Source organism: Octopus sinensis, linkage group LG1 (genome assembly GCF_006345805.1).
Source record: "Octopus sinensis linkage group LG1, ASM634580v1, whole genome shotgun sequence".
NCBI classification, from domain to species: domain Eukaryota; kingdom Metazoa; phylum Mollusca; class Cephalopoda; order Octopoda; family Octopodidae; genus Octopus; species Octopus sinensis.
In genome coordinates this window covers 129,247,686-129,273,920 of record NC_042997.1, presented here as the reverse complement: position 1 = coordinate 129,273,920, position 26,235 = coordinate 129,247,686, and the positions used below count along the sequence as shown (strand labels likewise).

General features: G+C 36.4%; 2 protein-coding genes and 1 pseudogene across 11 annotated transcripts in view; 2 read left to right on the top strand and 1 right to left on the bottom strand.

The window, feature by feature from the left end:
- Positions 1–20,017, top strand: part of LOC115208949 (probable phospholipid-transporting ATPase IIB) — a 105,924-nt gene extending 85,907 nt beyond the window's left edge. For 7 of the 8 annotated variants that reach the window (XM_029777117.2, XM_029777119.2, XM_029777118.2 and 4 more), the window contains 17 exons: positions 98–168; positions 303–468; positions 2,430–2,486; positions 3,853–4,089; positions 6,086–6,247; positions 6,537–6,629; positions 7,563–7,646; positions 9,536–9,706; positions 11,864–12,052; positions 12,549–12,693; positions 12,892–12,956; positions 13,602–13,690; positions 14,953–15,084; positions 16,235–16,343; positions 16,556–16,613; positions 17,871–18,074; positions 19,367–20,017. In XM_029777117.2, coding sequence (XP_029632977.1) covers positions 98–168; positions 303–468; positions 2,430–2,486; positions 3,853–4,089; positions 6,086–6,247; positions 6,537–6,629; positions 7,563–7,646; positions 9,536–9,706; positions 11,864–12,052; positions 12,549–12,693; positions 12,892–12,956; positions 13,602–13,690; positions 14,953–15,084; positions 16,235–16,343; positions 16,556–16,613; positions 17,871–18,074; positions 19,367–19,503 — 2,169 coding nt within the window. In that variant the 3' untranslated portion in view covers positions 19,504–20,017. Of the gene's footprint in view, positions 1–97; positions 169–302; positions 469–2,429; positions 2,487–3,852; positions 4,090–6,085; positions 6,248–6,536; positions 6,630–7,562; positions 7,647–9,535; positions 9,707–11,863; positions 12,053–12,548; positions 12,694–12,891; positions 12,957–13,601; positions 13,691–14,952; positions 15,085–16,234; positions 16,344–16,555; positions 16,689–16,764; positions 17,823–17,870; positions 18,075–19,366 lie in introns of those variants that run through there. The other variant, XR_004999935.1, reaches the window with a different exon arrangement.
- The window catches only part of LOC115209005 (ribonuclease P protein subunit p29), a 31,226-nt gene continuing 23,687 nt past the window's right edge, over positions 18,697–26,235 (bottom strand). For all 3 annotated transcript variants that reach the window (XM_036504466.1, XM_029777122.2, XM_036504462.1), the window contains exons 5-8: positions 26,036–26,104; positions 24,893–25,068; positions 21,868–22,004; positions 18,697–19,232 (exon numbers count right to left, since the gene is read on the bottom strand). In XM_036504466.1, coding sequence (XP_036360359.1) covers positions 21,868–22,004; positions 24,893–25,068; positions 26,036–26,104 — 382 coding nt within the window. In that variant the 3' untranslated portion in view covers positions 18,697–19,232. The remainder of the gene's footprint in view (positions 19,233–21,867; positions 22,005–24,892; positions 25,069–26,035; positions 26,105–26,235) is intronic.
- LOC115220524 lies at positions 25,456–25,574 on the top strand (annotated as a pseudogene).

The window sequence follows — 26,235 nt, the reverse complement described above, 5'->3', positions numbered from 1 at the left end:
AATTTGATACTGAAATAACCAAAATACAATGGTTATAACTTAATGTTATATTTTATTTTCATTTTTAAACAAGTTGTTTGTTTAAAATATTTTTCAGGGATTTGGTGGACCTTGGTATATATACCTCTTCAGATATATTTTGTTATTTTCTTATATAATTCCTATTAGGTAAGTTCTTCTTTCACTTCTACAAACAATATTAAATGCTTGTTAATTAGCTGCTGATATATTTCCAATTTAAACTGAACTCGTATAATGTAGTTGATTAATGAAGACCATTTGTTTAATGTTTGGCTTTCTAGTTTACGTGTGAACCTGGACATGGGAAAGGCTGTCTATTCTTGGATGATTCAAAAAGATAAAAATATTGAAGGAACAATTGCTCGCAGTACAACAATTGCAGAGGAATTGGGACGGATTAGTTACTTGATGTCTGATAAAACTGGAACCCTAACACAGAACGAAATGGTAATATTTTTTCTATAATACTTTATTAATAGATTAGGCAAGATGATATCTAAAAATGTAATTAGTTAATTGATAGTTATCATGGTTATGGTCTTAAAATGAATGAAAAAATGTTCTGAGATAAAATAAAGAAAATAGAGTGAATACTTTTCTACTTAAAAGAAAATCCCTAATTTTATGTAGGGTATTGAAATCAAATTCGATGACAGCACTGCATGACTGGCATCCATGCTATTGGAGCGCTAAGAGCACCATCTGAGTGTGATCATTGCCAGGGCCGCTGACTGGCCCCTGTGCCAGTGGCATGTAAAAAGCACCATTCGAGCATGATCATTACCAGCATCACCTTACTGTCACTTGTGCTGGTGGCATGTGAAAAACAACATTTGAGCAAGGTCATTGCCAGTGCTGCTGGACAGGTGATATGTAATAAACACCGTTTGAGCCTGGCCGTTGCCAGTACTGCCTGACTGGCCTCCATGCCAGTGGCATGTAAAAGCACTCACTACACTCTCGGAGCGGTTGGTGTTAGGAAGGGCATCCAGCTGTAGAAACTCTGCCAGATCAGATTAGAGCCTGGTGCAGCCATCTGGTTTGCCAGTCCTCAGTCAAAGTGTCCAACCCATGCTAGCATGGAAAGCAGACGTTAAACGATGATGATGATCCAAAATAAACAAAAAAAATGTGATTTAAAACAAGGGATCCAGTAGCAAATGATTCTACTTGTCCTTTGTTGATATCTCAGTATTGCAAATGATATACCATACCCATTATGGTGATTAAATTAACACTTATGCATAAATAGTAAATTTGAGATTGTTTTCAGTTTGTGCTTGTAAGTTGCAGATGCTTTCATTTTGGTTCTGCTATCAATATTACAACCAAGATTTGATTGGAAAATCTATTTTATAATGAAAATGTAAACTTTTGACCAATTTGATTAGATCAGTTTTAAGGTTTGATGTCCAACTTTTTTACAATCTATAATTTTTACATAGGAATTTTAGATTTATTTGTTTTTTGAGATGTGTAAATTAACTTTGAGTAGTAATATGTGTATTTAAGCACAATATTTGTGCACATATGCATAGATCCTCATCATTTAATGCCTGTCTTCTATGCTGGCATGGGTTGGATGGTTTGACAGGAGCAGGCAAGCCAGAGAGCTGCACCGGGTCCCATTGTCTGCTCAGGCATGGTTTCTACTGTTTGATGCCCTTCCTAACATCAACTACTTTATAGTGTACTAGGTGCACACCAGCAGAGTTGCCAAATAATTTGCAAGACAAAGACCCCTCAGCTCGTGAGCAAATGAGTGCCTCTATGTGATCAAGAATCACTCCACCCTTCCCTCTTGAAAAGAAGAAAATATGTGATATTTGTGCTTGAGAAGACCCATCAAGCTGAGCAAAATTGCAGTTGTGGCAGATACCGTGTCATGCAAATTGGCACATGTGTCAGTGGCATGTAAATGTACCTATTACACTCTTGGAGTGATTGGTGTTAGGATGTGCATCTAGCAGTAGAAGACCATGCCAAATTAGACTGGAGTCTGGTGCAGCATGCCAGCCCAGTCAAACCATCCAACCCATGCCAGCATGGACAATAGATGTTAAATGATGATGATGGGACATTTTGGATCATAGGCCTGCCCTGTCAAGCAACAACAATCAAACAATTCTGCTCAAACATTATTAAAAAGTAAATGTAAACAAATATTCAAATGTAAACAAATATTACTCTTCAGTCCTAGAACTAAATAAAATCTAAATCACAAAATGTAGAGTGCTTGAACAAAAACGGCCAGAACATTATAACACCAATTGTTACAGTCCATTTCATAAAGCTGAAATGAGTAGTTCAAAACATCAAAACAGAAATGAAGTTGCTTGCTGATTATATAAATCATTTGTGTACCTGTTAGTATAACATATTGACTAAAGTTTTCTCTATTTTGTCAGGTTTTCAAAAGGCTTCATCTTGGCACAGTATCTTTTGCTTCTGATACGATGGATGAGGTGAGAACATTTTCAGTGAAAGTCCAGACTTTTGTCACTATATAATTAAGGCATTTATTTGAACATTTTTATAAAGGGAAATAAAAATAAGCTAAGCTCATATAAAGTTGTTCTTGGCTGAAGAGTTGTGAGGCTTTCATAGTAGTGGTGCTGTATTTTATTGTGAACAATCCACTGAACTTTCAGCTGAGTAGACAGATGTGTTGACTTAATGATGAAGTATTGAATTAACAGAGTAAAAAAAAAATGTTTAGTAGTTTCAAACAGTGTCAGAATAATTTACAAGAAAGATATCAGAGTAGAAACAATTTTCATTTTGTGAAAATATTTTTTATAATAGTTAATTTATCACTTGTAATCTGAATGTTTACTTGTTGAATAGTTATTCTCTAAGCGAGGTTGCATTCAGCTATTCCTACCATTTCTTTACTAACATATCACTCTTAACACAGTGGCTTGATCAAGTTGTTTATAGCCATGTAGGATTTATTTATATTCATTTTACCTTGATGTTATGTAAATTTGAACAGATATTGTTCCAATATCTAGATGCTCTTAGTATTAACCAATCATCAAAAAGAGGACCATTTTATGCTTTTTCTGAATAGTTGAGTTGTGAGTTGGAGTCCTATAAGGTGACATGTTGGTATACTTTATCCTTGGTATGGTTCTGGATCATGTCCTGACAAACAGTGAGAAACTATGAGGAGATGGGCTTTACCATTACACCAAGGAAGTCCAGGAAGGTCAGTTTGATGATGCTGACCGATTTGGATTTTACCACATACAGCTGTAGCAAATGGTGAACACTGGTGAAAAGTATGTCATGGTAGCACCTGTACAATTCCATAGGAGGTTGAGGCTTCAGGCAAGCTGAAGGAAGACACAAAATTGTCCACTATTTAAAGTTGGACTTACTGGATTAACTATTATTGTCATGAATGTAGAAGGGATTATGTTAGCTGTATTACTGTATGTAGACATGGATTAATCTAGCTTTATTAATGTAATATATGTAGACATGGATTAGATTAACTGTGTTGAGTTATGATTTCTCTCAGTAATTTATTCTTCAAAATATTTAATGTTCAAACCTACATGTGTACACTCATGCATTTATGTAGTGATTCACTCATCATTACTTTGGGAAGTACAGTGAAGTCTGTTCTTCTTTGAGGATGTTTAATAAAACCAAATCATGTTCAAAGTTATCTTTTGTAAGTAACTGAAATAATAATATTAGTCATTGGCTAATATTGTTTTTTCTCCACCATGTAATTATTTGTAGTTTATTTGTTCACTGCATTAACTTTGTTAACTTTAATTTAACTTGTTTTGTAACAATTGCTCATTTTTTCTTCCATAGGTTAGTCTACATGTGAAAACTGGATTCTCTCAGATGTCTTCAATGTCTCAGCGCCATACTGGACCTGTACGGCGTACAGTTATCACTCGAGCATTTGAAGCTGTAAGAGCAATTGCACTCTGCCATAATGTAACACCAGTCTTTGAAAGTGTCAATGATACTGACAGCAGTACTAATGGAGATGTCAACCAAATGTCACATCAGAAAGTTGTTTACCAAGCATCTAGTCCTGATGAGGTATTGCAAATTTGAAATACTTATCATCCTCACATTTTATATTTCTTTCTCCTCTTGTCTATTTTTTCTAGAATATAGATAATTGTTTCCATATAAATTTCCATATAAAGTCTTAGGAAGTAGTTTTAGTAGAAAGTAGAAATCAACACACTTGTTTTCTAAATTTTTCTGAGCTGTTTAATCTGTGGGTGGTCAATGCACGTTTAAAAGTGTGTATTCCGTTTATTTCTATACACAGTCACCTGCAAATTGACCCCAGTACTTATTTTTTAAAACTTGGTACTTCATCTATTGGGCTCTTTTTGGCAAACCACTAAGTTATGGAGGCATAAACAAAATACTAGTTGTCAAGCAGCAGTTGACAAATGCAAGAACAATAAAAAGAAGTGGACCCAGCACTTTTGTTGGTCTTTAGTGGATGCCATCAACCACAACATGCTGTGTCTTGTTTGTTAGGAAATACCTAATCCATTGAAGTAGCTTTCCACTGACTCCAGCGTTGGATAGTTTCCTTAACAGTATGTTGTGGTTGACTCTGTCAAAGGCCTTGTTGAAATCTAGCTATATGACATTCGTGGTGGAGGAGCTGTGTTAGTCCCTCCCACCACGAAAGCCATGCTGGTTGCAATTTAGGAGATGATTTTGTTCTAGGAAGGCTGTTATTCTTGATCTCAAAACTCTCAAATACTTTGATGATATGTGAGGTGAGTGAGATTGGATGGTAGTTTACAGGGAGCGATTTATACCCCTTTTTAAAATTAGGAACGATTGATCTTGTTATCTAAACATTTTACTGTTGTCATGTCAAAAAGGTCATTTTACCTTCTTTTGGTAAAATAGTAATTAGTTTTTACAATGAGATAGGGTGCTGGGGTCAATGTATTTGGCTAACCCCATCCTCTAAATATCAGCCTAAAAAACATTTGAGCTAGGTCGTTGCCAGTGCCGCTGGACTGGCCCATGTGCAGGTGGCACATAAAAAGCACCATTTGAGTGTAGCCGCTACCAGTACCGCCTGGCTGGTCCTCGTGCCGGTGGCACATAAAAGCACCCACTACACTCTCGGAGTGGTTAGTGTTAGGAAGGGCATCCAGCTGTAGAAACTCTGCCAGATCAGATTGGAGTCTAGTGCAGCCATCTGGTTCGCCAGACCTCAGTCAAATTGTCCAACCCATGCTAGCATGGGAAGCGAACGTTAAACGATGATGATGATGATTGGAAGAGACGGTTTTGAGGAATAAAACCGGCAATGATTTCCTTCAGAGATTTGCAAGAGGAGGTGCAAGTTGCTGTCTGCATTCCTTCAGCATTCTAGCAGGGAACCTGTCTGGATCCACTGCTGAATCAGATTTCATTTCGTTTTTTGCTGCTAGGATATCAGGGGTATCAAGGGCTATGTCGGAAAGGACATGTTGAGGATTCAAAGAAGCAAAGCTGCTTGAATCAACTGAATCAGGGTCACTAAAAACAGAGCAGTATTGACTTTGCAGGATCTCAGCCATGTCTTTGGCACCACTGTGAAGGATGCTGTTTCCGTCATCCAGTGGGCCAATAAAGGAAACTCTTGTCCGATGTGTTTTTGAAAAAGAGTAAAACACCTTAGGATTATTCTTGATGTTTTTAATAGCCCAGGCTTTCTCTGCAGCTTTTTGGTTGTTTATGAGGGTTCTCATGCAGTCCTGTAGTTGTTGCTTCTTTGATTCCAAGGTTATTAATGTTCTCAATTGGGGGTGATGCTGATGGTGGTATTTTAGAGTGACAGACTTCCACTCAGTTTCCTTCTATCAAATCTACTCACAAAGGTTTGGTTGGTCTGAGACTATAGTGGATGACACTTACCCAAGATCTCACTGTTGGGAAGCAAGTTTCTTACCACACAGTTATGCCTGTAACATCAATAATTTAGGCTAAATTGCTTTTTCTAATTTTTAAATGAAATTTAATACTTTAAAATGTATTGTTTTGTTTTAAAATTCTTTTCTGTATTTTCTGCTAGGTGGCGCTGGTGAAATGGACTGAAGAAGTTGGTCTAACGTTGGTAAAGCGGGACCTAAACTTAATTCAGTTGAAAAACCCTATGGGAACACTAATTAATTATTCAGTTCTACAGTTGTTTCCATTCACCTCAGAGTCTAAACGAATGGGAATTATTGTAAAAGTTAGTATTTAACCTTTGACATATAAATAATTCTATTGAGTTTCTTTAACAATGTATTTTTCAATCATTACTTGCTCCAATTTGCAACAAAAAATTATGTAACTACTGAAAATCTGTTTTTAGAGTTTTTAAAAATATTTATTTATCTATTTAGTTTCCAATCATATTCTATATAAAATATCTTTCACAAAATGTCATGTAATATTTTCAGCTCTTGTTAAAAAAAAAAAAATCCCCTGTTGATATTGATCAGTGAAGATATTAATAAAGAAAGTATTATCTTTCACAGGAAGAACAAACTGGAGATATCACATTTTATTTGAAAGGAGCTGATGTTGTCATGACAACTATTGTTCAGTATAATGATTGGCTTGAAGAAGAGGTTTGTAATATTTGATCTGAATACTTTAATTAATTTGGATGTCCTTAAATCATTATTTTATATATCCTTCTTTCTACTCTATTCCTGTTGGTTCAGACTCAATTAAGCCCTTTGCTCCCTGTGGAGCAGAAGCTGTCAATGACTTTTCTCCTCTGTTTTTCATTTTGAGCTGTCTTTTCTGCTTTTCTCCAGTTGGATCTCTCCTTTTTCAGCTCTGTGTCCATATCTCACCTCCAACTATTTTTAGGGCATCGTGTTTCCCTGAGGGAAGGCCTTCCCCTCTCAGGTCTTGTTGGTTTTGAACTGTCATTGATGCTACTATGACTTTGTTTTTTTTTCAAAGTAGAGATGTTGGCCCTATGCAAACCCATTCTTATCTTTGAGAAAAGGTGGTCATATTTGTCTGGCTTTTATCGTTTTACCTGTGCAACATGGAAGCCCTACCAAAAGTTTGTGCTCTGCTTGCAGAGCTCTCAGGGTTATTGAGGCACACAAGCTTCCACTCTGCAACAAGGACTGGTGCTTATGATGGACCACTCTAGAGGAGACCTTTATTAGTGTTCCAGCTTGAGGGCAGTGAATAGCAGAAACGACAGTGTGATGGATTTCAATGTTTTCCAGTATTTAACTCTGACCCTGCATATTTTGAGTTCAAATCCTGTTGGGTTGACTTTGCCTTTCATCCTTCTGCAGTTGATAAAATATATACCAGTAATATACCAGAGTTAAGTTGACTACCTCTCCCTCCAAATAATTTTGGCCAATGTTAAAATCCAATATTATTCCATCTTAAGTTCAAAATCTGGAAAGAAATAAAATTTTCACTGTTGTAGCTTCATTTCATAATTGAAATAAATACATTGTCTGTAGGAGCTATCTACAATGTTAAGTTCTTATTTAATACCTATAGTAATGGATTATCTTTTATTTCAGTGTGGAAATATGGCCCGAGAAGGTTTGCGTACTTTAGTTGTAGCCAAGAAGAACCTGTCAGAGGAGCAATACTGTGATTTTGAAGTTAGTATGCCTTTTTCAAACTTTGGAAAATATTTCTCTTTTGTTATTCTAAGAAAACACTGTATTCGATGGCATAAAAGATGCTTAGGCATATTAAACGCACCACAATTTCAGTAGTGCATATTCATGGAAAAATGTTTTAGTGCATTAACGTATGCACTATAGGCCTAATTTTGCATATATGCTATCGAATATAGTAAAAAAAGCCTGTTGATCTGATATAGTGATCTTGTGGAGCTTGTCAAGTCTGTCTTGTTGATTGTCACATTGTTATGGTTGTGTGATTAACTTAAGAGTTGTTGTAAACTATAACTTTGTGAATAACATTATTACAAGAATAAAGAAGTGTCTCTATTCTTTAACCCTTTCGTTACCAAACCGCCCGAAAAAAATGTTGGTTAATGTGACCAAACCGCCCGAATTTACCTATTCATATTTAAATGAGAATATCAGAGCAAATCTCTTTAGTACATTCGTGAAAACACGTGATTATGCTTCGTAAACAGTTCATCGACAGTTTTCTACAACGATCGACGTGTAATTTTAATTCCCTGAATTTTGGGAGATTTTTTTCCACTTTTTTTCGGCATCGATTTTTCTTCAACTTTGAAAATGGATAGGAGTTTCATGTTATCAAGCATTGATTCCGAATTGGAAAATTTGTGAAACAAATACTGGGTACTGTTGTGGATTTAGTTTTTATACAGGGAAACTAATGTTAGTCAGCATGGCTTAGGGTATGATGTGGTCTGGAAGTTACTGTTTGAAGCGATCAATGCGGAAACAAACTTACGCAAAATGTAAACAAACACAAAATGGGGGCTCAAATTTCGGAAAATTTGTGAAGCAAATACTGGGTACTGCGTGGATTTCGTTTTTGTACAGGGAAAATAATGTTAGTCAGCATGGCCTCGGGAACGATGTGGTCTGGAATTTATCACTTCCATACCATAACCAGGGCCGTATATTATTTTTTGACCGATTTCTTTAGTTCGGTCAAACTTACGGTGGATTCCAGTATTTCACTTTATTCCACCTTTATGGTACACCTGTTGTGCATTAAATTCAACTGATGATATAGTGATGTGCACAATTCTTCTTTATCAAAATTTTGTTGCATACCCATTTGAATATTAGCTGATGATTCATTTTCTATGGTGATGTTTAAACAAAATTTTAATATTTTTACCTTTTGCTCAATTAAAAATTTTAATATTTTTACCTTTTGCTCAATTTACCTGGATTTACCTGTAATTAAAGTCACTTTGAGACAAAAGTTATGCAATAGAATTGATTAAGAACCCTTTCTTTAATTATGTTCCAAATATCACATTAATATGTTGATAAGTAAAAAAAGTTACAGTTATTTAATGAAACAAGCCTAGATTCATGATTATTTTAGAATTTAATTGAAACTCATGAGGGGTGTATTTTGGTCAGAAATATAGTAACGAAAGGGTTAACAAACAGTGTCAGTTTCATTACGCTACTTACATGCTGGAAGCCTGTGCAATCAGAGCTGGTGTTGGGGGTGGGTTACATAATTCAGGGGGAGATAAATGGTCTGTAGATTATACATTAGTTCACTTGGAGCAGTGTGATCCTTATGTATATATTGGTGATTAAAGTGTTGCTTTTAAGGATTGTGTGAATAACAGATGAGTGGGGTTGTCTTTCGACTACATATGAAAATGTTTGTCTGAGATGTTCTTTATTGTGAGGTCCTACAAAGAACTAAAAATAAACTACAATAGCAACAATATCAGAAAATTGTGTTTGTCTTATCATTTAGTACAGGAAAAAAAAGGATATTACCCATAGACTTTATAGATTCTTCTTGACTGTTGGAATAGAAATATTGATGAATATTTTATGTTCTTATTTTCCAGACACGTTATCACCAAGCTAAAATGTGTGTTCATGATCGAAATGTGAAGATGCAAGCTGTAATTGAAGGTTTAGAGCGAGATATGGAACTTTTGTGTCTTACAGGAGTTGAAGATAAACTTCAAGATGGTGTAAGACCTACACTGGAGTTATTAAGAAATGCTGGCATCAAAGTAAGGTTTTTTTATTTGCTTTTTTATATGCATATGCATTTCTTACCATATCCCCTTTCCATACAAGTATTTTTTCATTAAATGCACTTCCACCTTCATTCACCATTCACTCTATTCATCTGGACCCCATTTCTAACCATCTTGTATCTTGAGATGCTCTAGATACCACCATCTCTATCTTCCTGCCAGCTACTCCTGCCCTTCCCTATATAATGCATCTCCTCTACAGCAAGACACTCAGGATTGTCCCTCGGCCATACTTTAATGTCTCAACACCTGACATACAGCTACCCCTTCCTCTCAATATTCCTCCACCACTTAGTTGAGGAGACTTTTACCTGTTCTTGTCTTTAAAATTACCTGGCAACTTCACTAATGCTGGTGGCATGAATAAAAGTACCTAGCACACACTGTGAAGTGTTTGGCATTAGGAAGGGCATCAAACCACAGAAACAATGCCAAAGCTGACACTGGAGTTTGATGTAGCCTTCCAACTCGCTGGATCCTGTCAAACTATCCAACACATACTAGCAAAGAAAAGATGACACACTTGCATGTTTGTTTCAAGATGTCTGTAAATTTGCATTCTTTTCTCTCTGTTGAGATCTTATGCTGTTTCATCTGTGAGGTTGAATCATCAAATGGCAGTCTTAGTTCTTCCTCTATCACATCTACATTCTAAATTCTCATAAAAAAATATTGCTATCACTTTGTTCTCCTGATACATAATATGGAAAGTTCACTTGTGTCCTCTGTCTATGTCTGTCAGCATTGTTTTAACATCCAATATTCCATACTTGCATGGATCAGACAGCGTTTATTGAGGTACACTTTCTACAGTTGGATGTCCTTCCTGTTGCCAACTCCCACCTGTTTCCAAGCAAGTTAATATTTCCCCATGGCCAGATATGTTTTTGAAGAATATTGGAAATTAATGACATTACTCATATGACAAATGACACTCATCTATGACTATCAAATGAAGTTACGACAAGGAGATACAAACAGATGCACATTCTCACACACACATATACATATGCAAATATTAACATATACCTCGAGTTTTTTTCAGTTTTCATCCATCAGATCCACTCAAGGCTTTGATCTACTTCAGGGTTATTGTAGAAGACACTTGCCCAAGGTGTCATGCTGTGGTACTGAACCTGAAACCATGTGGTTGAGAAGCAAACTTCTCAACCACAGCCATGCCTGTATCTGTCTATCTTTATCATTATCCACCAAACAATAAAACATAAGTGCGCTGTTAAAGTAGTTGCTAAAGTTGTCTTTTACTAAACACCTCTCATTCATTTCTCTTTAAAATATAATTATAGAGGTTGTAGTAATTGTGGTCAGACAACATGGCTATATATATTTAAGCATCTTAACTCTAATATTGAAACTGCTATCTTGAGATATTTTCAGTGTCCTCCCTCTTGTGCATATGTACTTTTGTAACAGTTCACTTTAGCGGTGTTACACTCTTTAAATACTAGTGGCTAAAAGAACACCAAGCTATCATGATGTCTTGAATACACCAGAAACTATCAAAAGCAATTCCATGTAGCTCATGTTATTAGTTTCGCTGAAATTTTCTTTCTGCTGGAGCTGTTCCTTTACTCTCTATCAACTTTCACAAACCAATGTTTTTCCATGAATCTCATCATCATCGTTGTTTAACTCCACTTTCCATGCTGGCATGGGTTTGACAGTTTGACTGAGGGCTGGCGAACCAGAAGGCTGCACCAGGTTCAATCTGATCTGGCAACCACTCCGAGAGTGTAGCGGGTGCTTTCACATGCCACTGGCATGAAGGCCAGTCAGGTGGGACTGACATCAACCACTCTCAAATGGTGCTTTTTACATGCCACTGGCACAGGAGCCAGTCAGGTGGCCCTGGCAATGATCATGCTCGAATGGTGCTTTTAACATTCCACTGGCACTGTATTTAAAAATTACACTCTTCATTCTAGGTATATTTCTTATTGCTGTTTATATATAAATATATTATTTCAATAATATTTAAATAAAGTTTTGTTATAGATTTAATCACTCATGATTATTATTCAGTCAGTTATTTTATGTTTCACAAGATATTTTGCCTAATTATTAACAGGCTACAATTGAGTTTTCTTTCAAATGTCTTTTACTTTGCAGACTTGGATGTTAACTGGAGACAAATTAGAAACAGCCACTTGTATTGCTAAGAGTTCCAAACTGGTATCACGTAACATGGACATCCATACCTTTAGAAGGGTTGATACAAGAGATGAGGCTCATCTTGAATTGAATGCACTTCGACGAAAGAACGATTCTGCTCTTATCATCAGTGGAGACTCCGTCCAGGTCTGGCATCTTTTTCACTTTGTATAGAGAATTCATTCTTGAATACTTTGTGTTCTCAGTGTTTTGACTTCTCTAGCAGGAAAGATTATGGTCTCTTAACTTGGTAATTTAAAGCTGATAAATCTAATCACCATAATTTGAAATGATTCCTTTTTTAATCGTATAATCATTTCAGACACTTTTTCCTATTTTGTCTTCTTATTAATAAAGAAGTGGAGCAAACGACTTCCTTCTTATTTTGATAGGTGAAGGTTGATATTTGTCAGCTTGTGAGTTACTGGCTTATTGTATGTAGATGAATTAGATCTAATTAGTGTAAGGAAAGCCATGCAATTGTAAAATCTACTTCAAGTCATGTAGACATCTTAATTTAGAAATCTTTGAAAAACATTTTTCTGTAATTAGACAAGTAAATGAAGAGGAGTTTTAGTAAAAATTTATTGAATTTTTAAGGTGAATATTTCAACAAATTGTGTGATTTTTCTATTTCATCCAGGTTTGCTTACGTTATTACGAACATGAATTTGTGGAACTTTCTTGCCAATGTCCCTGTGTTGTAGTCTGTCGATGTTCACCAACTCAGAAAGCTGATATCGTGAAATTACTGAAACTCCACATTGGAAAAATAGTGTGTGCTGTTGGTACGTTTCATTATCTTTTATTTTCTTCCTTCAAGCTTTTCTTGTTCACATTTTGTTGTGCACTGGGATGGCACCAAAATAGTATTAGAAAAAAAGTCACATGCTTGATTGGTTTATTTGATTTTAAACTTTAGAGAATCTTTCTTTTTTGTATTCTAAAATTGATTCTAATTATGTCAAATTTACCATTGTATTCAGGCGATGGTGGAAATGATGTCAGTATGATCCAAGCTGCTGATGCTGGAATTGGTATAGTTGGAAAGGTAACCTCTTTTTTCATAACCTGTAACTTTAATCCATTTATTTAAGATAACTGAAGTGAAAGTTAGTTTTGTGACAATTTCGAGGTTTAATTTCTGATTTGGGAAAATAAATATAATCTTTTATGTTAAAGAGAATTTTGACAGCTTAAGAATGTGAGAGTATTTCAACCAGTATATAAAGAGCATACGAGTAGCTTTGTGGAATTTAAAACTTTTACTAGATGTTCTAAGTCAATTTTTTTTTAATATATTCATAAAATTGTTTTTCTTAAAGAAAAAAAAAATGGGAGTTTATAATTTTCAAATTCTGAAAAAAATACTTAGTTCAGAATCTTATTTTGTGGAGAATGGAATGGTCAGTCTGGAAGAAATTAAAAAAAAAAAAAAAGAATTGAGATTTGGTTCAAGATTTTTAAGGATTATGTTTTCATTTTTTGGGTAGACATAGCTCTGAGCATAATATGTATATTTTACAATCTTGGACAGAGAAACTCAAATTATTACTCACTCATATTAACCAGTATTACTTATTGCGAACAAGTTTTTTGTACTCTTTATCTTCTTGCCAGAGATTATCTAATAACTTTGAATGAACATAACATTTTTAGCAAGTATAATATACTGTGGAATGTTTCTACTTTTTAGGAAGGCAAACAGGCAGCTCTTGCAGCAGACTTTTCAATAAATCAGTTCAGTTATATTGGCCATCTTCTCATGGTTCATGGTAGGAACAGGTGAGTTTTACATTGTTCTTTAATTTTATATTCTATTTCAGCTGACCTCATTAATGTTTTTAGAAGTTTGAAGCTACAACTGCTTATCAATTTTTTTAAAATAGAAATGCAGATTTTGAGGAGAAATTCATTAATTTTCTAGTCACTCTAAATTTATTTGTTAAAGTATTTTCATATTTAAGTTAGTTTCATCATTTTATGATAACTCTTACATAATTATCCCTAACTAGCAATTATGAGTTTATCACAGAAGGCGTGTTTTTAGTCAAGCTGACTAAAATAGGTGGTATCATTTTCACTTCATACTTAAAGCTTAGTGTTATGAGATCATCATCATCGTTTAACGTCCGCTTTCCATGCTAGCATGGGTTGGACGATTTGATTGAGGACTGGCGAACCAGATGGCTGCACCAGGCTCCAATCTTGATCTGGCAGAGTTTCTACAGTTAGGTGCTTTTATGTGCCACCACATGAGGGCCAGTCAGGCGGTACTGGCAACGGCCACGCTCAAATGGTACTATTTATGTGCCACCTGCACAGGAGCCAATCCAGCGACACTGGCAACGACCTCTCTTGAATGTTTCTTCACATGCCACCAGCCAAGTGCTAGTAAGGCGACGCAGGTAACGATCACGCTCGAATGGTGTTTTGAATGTGCCATCGGCACGGAGGCCAGCATGTTGTTCTGGCAACGATCTCACTCGTATGGTATTCTTAGTGCTCCACTAGCCTGTCATCGAATTTGATTTCAATTTCACTTGCCTCAACAGGTCTTCGCAAGCAGAGTTTAGTGTCCAGTGAAGGAAAGGCACGCATAAGTGGACTGGTTACACCCCTGGCATAGGCCACAAGGTTATGGTCTCATTTGTGCTTGCCATCTTCTCAAGCGCAGCATATTTCCAGAGGTCCCGATCACTAGTCATTGCCTCGGTGAGGCCCAATGTTCGAAGGTCATGCTTCACCACCTCATCCCAGGTCTTCCTGGGTCTACCTCTTCCACAGGTTCTCTCAACTGCTAGGGTGTGGCACTTTTCACACAGCTATCCACATCCATTCTTGTCTCTCTTGCACACTACATCTGATGCTTCTTAGGTCCAACCTTTCTCTCAGGCACTAACACTCTGTCGAGTATGCACTAAAAATTCAATGATGTTCAAATTTACATAAGCATCTAGAAGTATTGCTGTAAAAATGTTTCAAGGAATTAGATTCTAATAAAGTACTGCTATTTTTGCTTAATAATGTTTCTGTGATGATTTCAGCTACAAAAGATCAGCAGCTTTGGCCCAGTTTGTTATCCACCGTGGTCTCATCATTACAGCCATGCAGGCTGTTTTCTGCTCAGTCTTTTATTTTGCCTCTGTGTCTTTGTTTCCTGGATTCCTCATGGTTGGGTGAGTTGAGTTTATTTCTACCATATTTCCAATATTGAAGACTTTAATATTTCATGCACGGTGACAATATATCTAGCAGAACATGCTCACCTCATTACTTTCCAGTCTTTACAGATCCTCTGCGTTTTTGTGCTAATAACGTCTCATTTTGTACACAAAATCAAGTAAATTTTTTAAGTCTTTCAATTTTATTGAACATTTTTGAATTATTTCTGATCAAATTATTTAAAATACACAGGAAATTTATTGAATCTTAAGGAGAAGCATTCAGGGAATGTTCCTTAGAACAGAAGTGTATTATTTTAAAGTAGATTAGTGAATCAGTTTAATTTCAGCTGAAGACAGAAATTTAAGCATATTTATAAATTAATTAAATTTCTTTGAGTTTCATAAAAATCTGAGTTACTGGAGAGATTTTGCCATGTTGTTATTGTAGTAACCATCAAGCTTTTGTACTGAAGGTTGGTCTTTCTCCACTCAACTGGAGATTGACTCATTCTGTAGAGGTTGAAAGCATCATTACTCTCCCAACTATATGCAATACTCACAATTCCACATCAATTACCCGATTCAAACGAATAATTTTTGTTTATACATCATTCTAATCACTGGTTGCATTAACAGAATCAGTAATAATAACTTATCATCATCATTGTCTAACATCTGCTTTCCATGCTAGCATGGGTTGGACTGTTCGACCGGGGTCTGGGAAGCCAGTAGGCTGCACCAGGCTCCAGTCTGATCTGGCAGTGTTTCTACAGCTGGATGCCCTTCCTAATGTCAACCACTCCGTGAGTGTAGTGGGTGCTTTTTATGTGCCACTGGCACAGGTACCAGGAGAGGTTGGCAGCAGCCACGATTGGTTGGTGCTTTTTACGTGCCACCGGCACAGAAGCCAGTCAAGGCAGCGCTGGCATCGGCCACATTCCGATGGTGCTTTTTACGTGCCATCGGCACAGGTATCACAACTACAATTTCCATTTGATTTTTATTTTGATGATGTGCTTGACTCAATAGGTCTCTTCACTTTATTTAACAAATCATGTTTGCTGTGTGAGAGTTCTGTTGTGATGACATTTTTCAGCTCTTCTGAGTTGGCATCTTTTTTCCATTGATTAATCTTCTCACTCAATTATTTTTCTTCTCTCAGATATGCTACAGTGTTCACAATGTTTCCAGTATTTTCTCTCGTGCTTGACAAAGATGTCTCTGCAGGCATTGCCATGACATATCCAGAGTTATATAAAGAATTAACAAAGGTAGTCCGACTCCTTTATTTTTCCAAAATTAATTTAACCTTTTGAAGATGTCTTTATAACTTATCTATTTCCTCATAGTCCAAATTCTAGTTAACTCTTTCCTTTTGTTACAATGTCAATAAGGCTGATCTTTGCTTAAATTATTAGTTGAACTTCTCTAACTTTTATTTAACAAAATGTGAACTGATATACAATTTTTTATTTATTTTCAGGGCCGGTCCTTATCATTTAAAACATTTTTCCTGTGGGTTTTAATAAGTATTTACCAAGGTTAGTTCAGTTTTATAATCTATTTATAATTAAATGACATTGAAACACACATAGACTTTGTACTATTTCATTTTCAATCTGTTTATATTTTTCCTTCACAATAGTTATTATAAGAGCAGCTAACTGTGGTGACATTATTAGGAAAATTACTGCGTATTAATTGTTCTATCAGTAAACCACTAATGATGCCATGGATACCAAGATGGGCATTAGTTACACCAACCTCTTCATTGGTTGTTTTGAAGCCCAGTTCACTGGAACCAGCCATGAAATTTCATTCCTTAAATCAACACTTACTAATAGGCTCCACCATCCTGGATACTTTAATTTTCTTTTGACACCTCCATCACATTCTGTAGCCCTCTGTGCATTAAAAAAAATCTACCAGCCCACATACCTACTCTTCTACCCATACTCTCATTAAAGTTGCCATTCCACTTTATAGTAGGAAGCAAATGCACCATTTTTTCCTTGCATGGTTTCTCCTGAATCTATAGTCAACACCACATTTAGCTGAAATCAGTCACTGATAGAACTTCAATACTTGTACTCTACACGACAGTTTCTGTTTTATCAGTTTACACTAGTCAACTCTGCTGTTCTGTGGAATAGTTTTTGTAATTCACACTCTTTTGTTTGCTGACTGTGTGGTTAAGGAGTTTGCTTTGCAGCAACATAGTTTTGAGTTCCATCCCCCAGTATAACACTTTGGACAAACACCAGGTTTCACATTGTCATCATGTGTGAAAAAGGTGATGGTGTCTCTATCTCTTGTAAACAATATATATGTAGTCAATCTGTATAAACCTCAGTGGTTTTGTCATATGTGAAGACCAGTGGAATAAAAATAACCTATTTCATAACAATTAGCTGATGCAACTTACCTTTTAAGGCAGTGAGCTAGCAGAATCGTTAACACGCCGGGCAAAATACTTAGAATGTAAAAACAGACAAAATGCAGCTGAGTTCAAATTCTGCTGAGACCGGACTTTGCCTTTAATCCTTTCGAGGTTGATAAAATAAGTACCTGTTAAATACTGGGGTCGATGTAATTAACTTATCCTTCCCTCTAACTTGCTGGCCTTGTGCTAAAATTTGAACCCCCCCCCACCAAAGTTAGTGATGAAAAGAGCATTTGGCCATCACTTACTATCTCAATAACTCTTGTTGTCAAACCTATGTGAACATATAAAAAGTAGACATAAAAAATTATGACTCAGAAATATTTCTAAATGTTGAACTGTTTTTGTATTCTAGGTGGTACCATCATGTACGGAGCCCTACTACTGTTTGAAGAGGAATTTATCCATGTTGTAGCCATAACATTTACGTCACTTATCCTTACTGAACTGCTAATGGTGGCATTAACTGTTCAAATGTGGCACTGGTTGATGATATTGGCAGAATTTCTCAGTCTTGGCATTTATGTTATTTCACTTTTTGTCTTCAAAGACTTCTTTGGTAAGTTAAAGAAAAGCTCTTTATTCTTTTAACTTTTATAGTGTTATTTCACTAACATGGAATTGAGATATTTTAGTTTCTTTGCTTATCATTAAAATACAAAATTGAAAGGAGCTTGAAGATATATTTAATAATTTAATAAAACAACACTTACCTAGCAAAAACCAAAAGTATTGGGTCAGCCTATAAATAATGCAGTTTTTTCAATTGCTTGAACTAAAATTTGGAGGGGGGATAGGATAAACTATTTGCATCAACTTGCTATAAAAGCAGGTAGTAATTTTATCTACCTCATGCAGTGGGAATGACATTCCAAAGGCTGGAGCAGTTTGAATGGGAAACAATGCCCACCCACCATATTTGCTGGACGTTGCCCCATCTGATTATTATTTATTCCGCAATCTCCAAAATCATTTGGACGGGAGAAATATGAATTCTGTAGATGCAGTCAGAACAATATTGGAGGAATATTTTTCATCACGGACAAGTGAATTTTGGAAGAGGGGCCTTGCACATCTACCAGATAGATGGAAGAGCATTACAGAAAATGAAAGAGAGTATATTTTAGATTAAAAAAGAACTTTATCTTAATTTTGAAAAATAAAAGTATAAAAAAACCACATTCATGGGATGACTCAATGTTTTAATAAAAAAATTGTACACATTCTTGATAGTCTTTCTTATAAGACAAGTTTATGAATATGCCTTCTACTTCAGTGATTGCTTTAACATAGGACTGAAGTCTTGGGCTTGTTTACACTAAATGGTCCTTCTTCATTTTAGACATCACCTGGACAATGGTTGTCTCTAGTGAAGCTATAGTATTGTGAGGATGTACATATGATTTGTATCAAATGTCTTCAAGCATCACAGTTCTGATAGTCCACTCTTTGAAATTCTTTGATGATGGCTCTCATTGATTTTTCTTGGATCAGCATCAATGTTTTGAACCTATTGGATGAATTTTGAATATTTTCTTTTCTCTTTATTGCAATTGAAACACTCTAACGGCTTACAATTCCATCTCAGCTTTGTATACAAAAGATTTTACAACCTTTAGAAAGTTGGCAATTTCTAAATTGTGTTCCACACACATGACAATGTCGACTGCATGTCCTTTTCATTTCTTGTGTTAACATTTTCTTTGCCATGGGGGATCTGAAAGAAATGAAAATCTTTTAATTGCTTTTAAGAGAGTTCTATACTGATAAGTAAATGTTCTGAAAACCCCTCCAACTGTTCCATTATTGCAGTTTTTGTTGTATAACCTCAAACTTATTTTTCTTTTGTAGATGAGTCTTTCCTAAGGACAGGAAGCTTCATGTGGAAGGTAGTTGTGATCACTTCCATCAGCTGTATTCCTTTATACATTCTGAAATACATACGTAAAAAGTTCTCACCAACAGTTTATTCAAAGTTGACACCCTAACAGTTTAACACAGCTATAGCGAATATTTAATAACAAAAAACTAACAACTACTTGCTGAATTCAAGTTTTTTTTTTTTTTTTTTTTTAGTATGGTTCAATGTTAATTGCAGAGAGGCAAGGAGACTTCTTGTAACATCTTGAATGATATTTTCAGAAAGGACAATTTTTGCTTGTCTACCACCTCTCTTGTTCATATTAATTTCATCCACCATCATCAGCTACCATCTCACCTTAGACATGTTTAAAGGACCATACTGACATATCGAGCAGCTTCTCTATGTATTTCGCTCAGATGCTTCTTCCCATACAGACTTCTAATCTGAAATATTTCACTGAAACACTTCAGATGTTCAAATGTTAAAGAAATCCTTATTCTTCCAGAAAATTCTGCCAGTTTGATGTGGCAATGCCTGCAATATGTCAACAATGTTTGTTTTTAATGGACTCTTAAATTATTTCAAATGTCTTATTAAAAAATAAAAGTTATTGATTAAATAAAGTGTAAAGTTTCCAACTTCGGAGTTGTATTTATTTTAGTGACATAAACCATATTGCTTTAAATACTATCCCCTCCTAATTATTAGAATTACTTGTTATACTAGTAATCAGTTACAAATACTACATTGAACAATAACATGGAGTGGTGATCAATTTCAAAGAATTGCAAAATAAAGACCACTATCACCCCTCTTCTTGTAAATCTAAATATATAAATAAAGCAGAGTTTATATACATATGTTCCTTATGCATTCAAAAACTTAGTTGCTGATTTTGATGTATGGATATCAAGATTCAGTAATCTTTCAGCTACAAATGTGAATCTTTTGATATCCCATGCATCAAAATCAGCAACTAAGTTTTTGAAAGTATTAGGAGGAGTGGCTGTATGGTAAGAGCTTGCTTACCAATCACATGGTTCAGTCCCACTGTGTGGCACCTTACGTAAGTGTCTTCTACTATAGCCTCGGGCCGACCAAAGCCTTGTGAGTGGATTTGGTAGACGGAAACTGGAAGAAGCCTGTCGTATATATGTGTATATGTTTGTGTGCCTGTGTTTGCCCCCCCCCCAACATTGCTTGATAACCGATGCTGGTGTGTTTACGTCCCTATAACTTAGTGGTTAGGCAAAAGAGACAGAATAAGTACTAGGCTTACAAAGAATAAGTCCTGGGGTTGATTTGCTTGACTAAAGGCAGTGCTCCAGCATGGTCACAGTCAAATGACTGAAACAAGTAAAAGAGTGTGTGTGTGTGTGTGTATATATATATATATAGAGATTTACAAGAAGACAGGTGATAGTGACTTCCAAGTTTCAGCCTGCAAGCCTTTGTTGGGCTGTCCAATGAAGGCTAGTAGGTTGAAACTTCAAACCCACTGGCATCCCTTTTCCTGTAAAATGTATAATCATGTATTCTACATTCAAATAAGTTTTCTTTTGTAGAACTATATTCTAAAAGTAAAATATATATGTAAGTAATAAAATGACAAAAACCAACCTTGTAAAGTGCCAAGAGTCATAGAAATACATAATTGTGACTTTTAGGTAATTTTCAGCATTTAAATTGCATAATGCATAAATACTGGTAAATGTTTTACAATACTTTTGAAAATACTATTATGCAATGTATTAGCCAGGAAGAAGCTCCTTCCTACTTTATTAAAAAATGAATTGTGCTTTTAACAATGTTAGAGTTAAAAATTATTAACAAGAATGAGAACTATTTTTTACAGAACATATGCAGTTAGAAACAGGTGGTTGCTTTAAGGCTGGTGCCCCATCAAAAGCACCTGTACCAGTGCTGCATAAAAAGCTCTCATTCCAGTGCCACATATAAAGTGTGAGCTGGCACCATGTATAAAGTACCCAGTGCACTCTGTAAAGTGGTTGGTGTGAGGAAGGACACCCCACAACAGAAACCATACCAAAGCAGACAATTGGAGCCTAGACAGCTCCCTGGTTGGCCAGCTCCTGTCAAACCGTCTAAACCATGCCAACAGGGAAAACTGATAATGCAACCCAAAATAGGTGGTGGTTTTAGGGTTTTAGATAAAATTGTGTATAAAGTTTGTAAAAGTAATTAGCAAAATGTGTTATTGATTTAATATATTAGAAAAGTATAAAGGATTAAATATGTAGATGTGAAGAGAAGTTATTAAAATGTTTAGTAAAAAAAAAGATCCAGTAAAGTGTCCCTTGGAAGTAGTTCCCAGATCAGGAAACCATCATCTTGCAAGCTGGTTTACATGGGATTCAAGAGTGTATCAATACTGTCTACACCCTCCCATCTCAAGTTCCAAAATGGTGTTTCAAAAAAAAAAAAAAGGTTAGAAAATGATTAAAATATTGAAATAATATTTATTTACTTATAGGTCTATTGTTGATTTAGTTTTAAATTTCCGGTGGCTTCTTTCACTGGCTTTCACTTTCATGTGGTTACCATACAGAGTGAAACAGTAGGCATCAAGACTGAAACAGAATACTGAATTTTTCTTAGGTATACCTGTAGAAAGAAAGAAAGAAAAAATAATTCAGACTGTAAAGATCCAAAGGTGAAGTAAGAAGTCGAGAAAACTCAAGACAGAAAAAGAAAATAAATGTCATGTTTTGGCTATGTGGTTAACTTTGCAACCCTTTAGTTTCAGGTACAGTCCCATTGCAGGGCACCATGGGCAAGTGTCATCTATTATAGCCAGAGTTGATCAATGGCTTGTGAACGAATTTGGTAAAGGGAAAATTGTGTAGAAGTCCAGTGTGTACTCTAGAGGTACTGCATTCATGATTGCAAGATTGTAGTTTTAGTTCCTGGATTAGGCAGTGTGTTGTGTTCTAGAGCAAAAACACTTCATTTCACATTGCTCTGCAATCATTCCAACATTTAACAAGTGGCAGACAGTGCACCTGTAGAGGCAATATCGATTGGATAGAGGGAACGAGCTAATGTGCAGCACAAACAAACCATCTGTACAGGTTGTTTGGCAACCTGTTTGGAGGCATGTGGCTTAGTGGTTAGGGTGTTGAACTCATGATCATAAGGTTGTGGTTTCGATTCCTGGAGCAGGCGATGTGTTGTGTTCTTGAGCAAAACACTTCATTTCACATTGCTCAAAAAAAAAAACGAAGTTACACACTGGGGTCAATGTAATCGACTTAACCCTTTGTCTATCCTTGTTTGTCCCCTCTATGTTTAGCCCCCTGTGGGCCATAAAGAAATAAGAAGTTGCTGAACCCTCATTTGTAGTTTATAACAGGAGAGTCCATCATATATATATATTGTAAATAATAATAACATTTTATAAGCTTATAAGCGATCACCATGTATTGACTAAAGTAAGTAGTCTAATATTGAGGCATATAAGCCCATGATGGAAAAAAGTGGGTTTTCTGTAAACATGGGACTTGAACTCACACCTCTTATATTTGCAATAAGTGTACTAACCATTACACCATCATAACCACTCACTTTTTCCTGTTAGACTTAACTATAATTTCATAGTTTTTTTAAACAAACATGTGCATTTTCTGCATTAAATGTAGAAGTGGCGACAAGTGACAATTCTGTAAATAATAAGCCGGGGCCGATGCCAGTGTAGCCTGACTGACACCCATGCCACATAAAAAGCACTGTTCATGCATTGGACCTCATGGAGGCAGTGACGTTAAGCCAAGTGAGATTGTAGTCATGGCCGATGCCAGTGTCGTGTAAATGGCCCATGAAAATCACCTTTCAATCGTTAGACGATATGCTGTGCTTGTGAAGACCTGTTGAACTGAGTGAAATCATAGTCATGGCCGATGCCAAGTATCGTCTGACTGGCATCCGTGTCGGTGGCATGTAGTACCGTTCAAACGTTGGGTGATATGCTGTGCTGTCTGGCTGGCACCTGTGCCGGTGCCACATAAAAGCACCATTCGAGCATTGGGCCTCATGGAGACAGTGACAGGAGACCAGGACTCCTGGTGATATACCATGCTTGTGTTGACCTGCCAAGCCAAGTGAGACCCCAGTTATGGCTGATGCCAGAGTCAGGTCAATGGTACCCATGCCAGTGGCATGTAAAAAGCACCCACTACACTCATGGAGTGGTTGGCATTAGGAAGGGCATCCAGCAATAGAAACCTTGCCAAATCAGATTGGAACCTGGTGCAGCCCACTGGTTTACCACTTCTCAGTCAAACCATCCAACCCATGCCAGCATGGAAAGCGGATGTTAAACAATGATGATGAATATTTATAAAGCGTATAAATGATCACCGTGTATTGATTAAAGGAAATAGTCTAATATTGGGGTATCTAAGCCCTCGATGGAAAGAAGTGGGTTTTCTGAATGCCTGGAACATATATGTACATGAACATTTATATATATATATATATATATATATATATGTGTGTGTGTGTGAGAGAGAGTGTGTCCCTCACTAATGCTAGACAACTATTCTGATAGAATAAATACCAAACTTAAAAGTGCTGGGATCAATTTGTTTGACTAAACCCTTAATGGCAGTGCCCCAGCATGGCCACAATCCAATGACCGAAGCAAGATAAAAGATACATCATCAGAATTTAATGTACATTTTCCATGCTGGGATGGGATGCCCGGTTTGAAAAGAGTTGGTAAGCCAGAGGGTTGTGTCAAGTTCTATTATCTGTTTTGACATGGTTTTTACAGCTGGACAATGCCCTTTCTAACACCAACCAATTTCCAGAGTATATTGGGTGCACTTTTCATGGTACCAGTACTGCTGGAGTCACTGAGCAACTTGCAAGACAAAGTCCCCTGAATTGGAGAGAAGTAGTATTGAGGGAGGTGGCTTTGTGTCAGTTGATCATCATTATCATCATCATCATCGTTTAACGTCCGCTTTCCATGCTAGCATGGGTTGGACAATTGACTGAGGGCTGGCGAACCAGACAGCTGCACCAAGCTTCAATCTTGATCTGGCTGAATTTCTACAGCTGGATGCCCTTCCTAACGCCAACCACTCCAAGAGTGTAGTGGGTGCTTTTACGTGCCACCAGCACAGGACCAGTCAGGCAGTCCTGGCAACGATCTCGCTTGAATCTTTTACACATGCGACCGGCACAGGTACCAGTAAGGCGATGCTGGTAACGATCATGCTCGAATGGTGTCTTTTACGTGCCACCAGCATGGAGGTCAGATAGCCGCTCTGGCAATGATCACGCTTGGATGGCGCTCTTAATACCCTACTAGCACAGGGCTCGAGTGCCAGTAAGGCGACGCTGGTAATGATGAGAGGTTAAAAGAGTAACAGAGGGACAAAGACTGGTATCATGCTGTTGAAGAGATACAAAGATACCCCAGTTGGAGAAGGTGAGAGAGGAAGATAGAGATGGAGAATGAGAGAGATGGTGGTGTTTAAGATACATACATTTGAATTTATCATCTTTTGTAATTATTTTGAAAATGTTCTTGGTTTCCATCAGAACAATGCCAGTTGTGCCAACGTATGAGGGACATTTTGACTTGGAAACGGTGAGGTAACATCCATGATAATCAGCTTTCAGAACTTTCAGATTGACTGCCATTAAATTATTTGGGCTAATGCTGCAAGAGTGGAGGTAAAAGGATTAAAAAGATTATTGATTTAACATTAAAATTTGGATAAATAAGAAAACCTATTACATTCAACCAACTTTGATTTCTTGTTAAGAATGTTAAGCATTTCGATTTAAATTCTCATTTTAGGTCATGAGTTGTGAGTTTATTGAATTTATTCCATCAATTATCTTGTACTTATTAGAAAATACTTCAGGTAATCTGGCTCTTACAAGGGGGTTAGGAATGTTTTAGCACTGAGAAAAAATATTTTTCTACATAACAATTTTACAAGTTGTGCATGGACCATCACAGAAGCTAAAGACGTATGAAGATGCTCATAATTATCAAACAGAAACTACATAAAGCTATGTTTTTTCGATACATTTGAATGAACAATACGGCCATATCACGTTGAAAGCACCGGTTCTCGTCTGATCACCGAAGTTAAGCAACGTCAAGCCTAGTTAGTACTTAGATGGGTGACCGCTTGGGAAACCTAGGTGCAGTAAGCGTCACACAATGAATGGCGGTGCCCCAGCATGGCCACAGCTCGTGAGCTGAATCTAGATGAAATGAAATAAAATTAAATCAAGACACTTTAAAAGCCCATATCCATGTTAGAAAAAATATGCACAGAACCATGTGAACTGAACTACGCATTTGTCGTAATTCAGACGATCGTGTGTCCTTTTATACCAAAGAGACCAAACACACCCCGTATAAATAAATCACCTTTCGTTAACAATAGTCTTTTGCAGTATGTACATGTCATTTGAGGGGACATAACTCCATATTTAATAATTTCATTTTCATTTCAGTACATTTTCTTTCCTTTATTTGTCTGTCACAATATTGTGTGCCTTCAGCAGCAAGTCAGCGGGGGTAAAAACGCCTGCGACCCAACATCCCAATCTGTCAAAAATTTATGTAAACTTACTTTTCAAAAAGTTTTCAAACGAGAATAGCTACTTACTTCTCAAACTGAATTAACTGCTTCATATACTGTTTCCATAATTTATGAAGAGGAAGAAAGTTATGAAACCTGACGAAAAGTAAAAAGAAAGTAGAAACATCATCAAATAGTGAAGGTAACTGATTGACAGAGTCAGCTTGTGGCTTTATTAAGTACCAGTTAAATAGTGAAGATAATTCTTCTCTCTCTCACATTTAGAT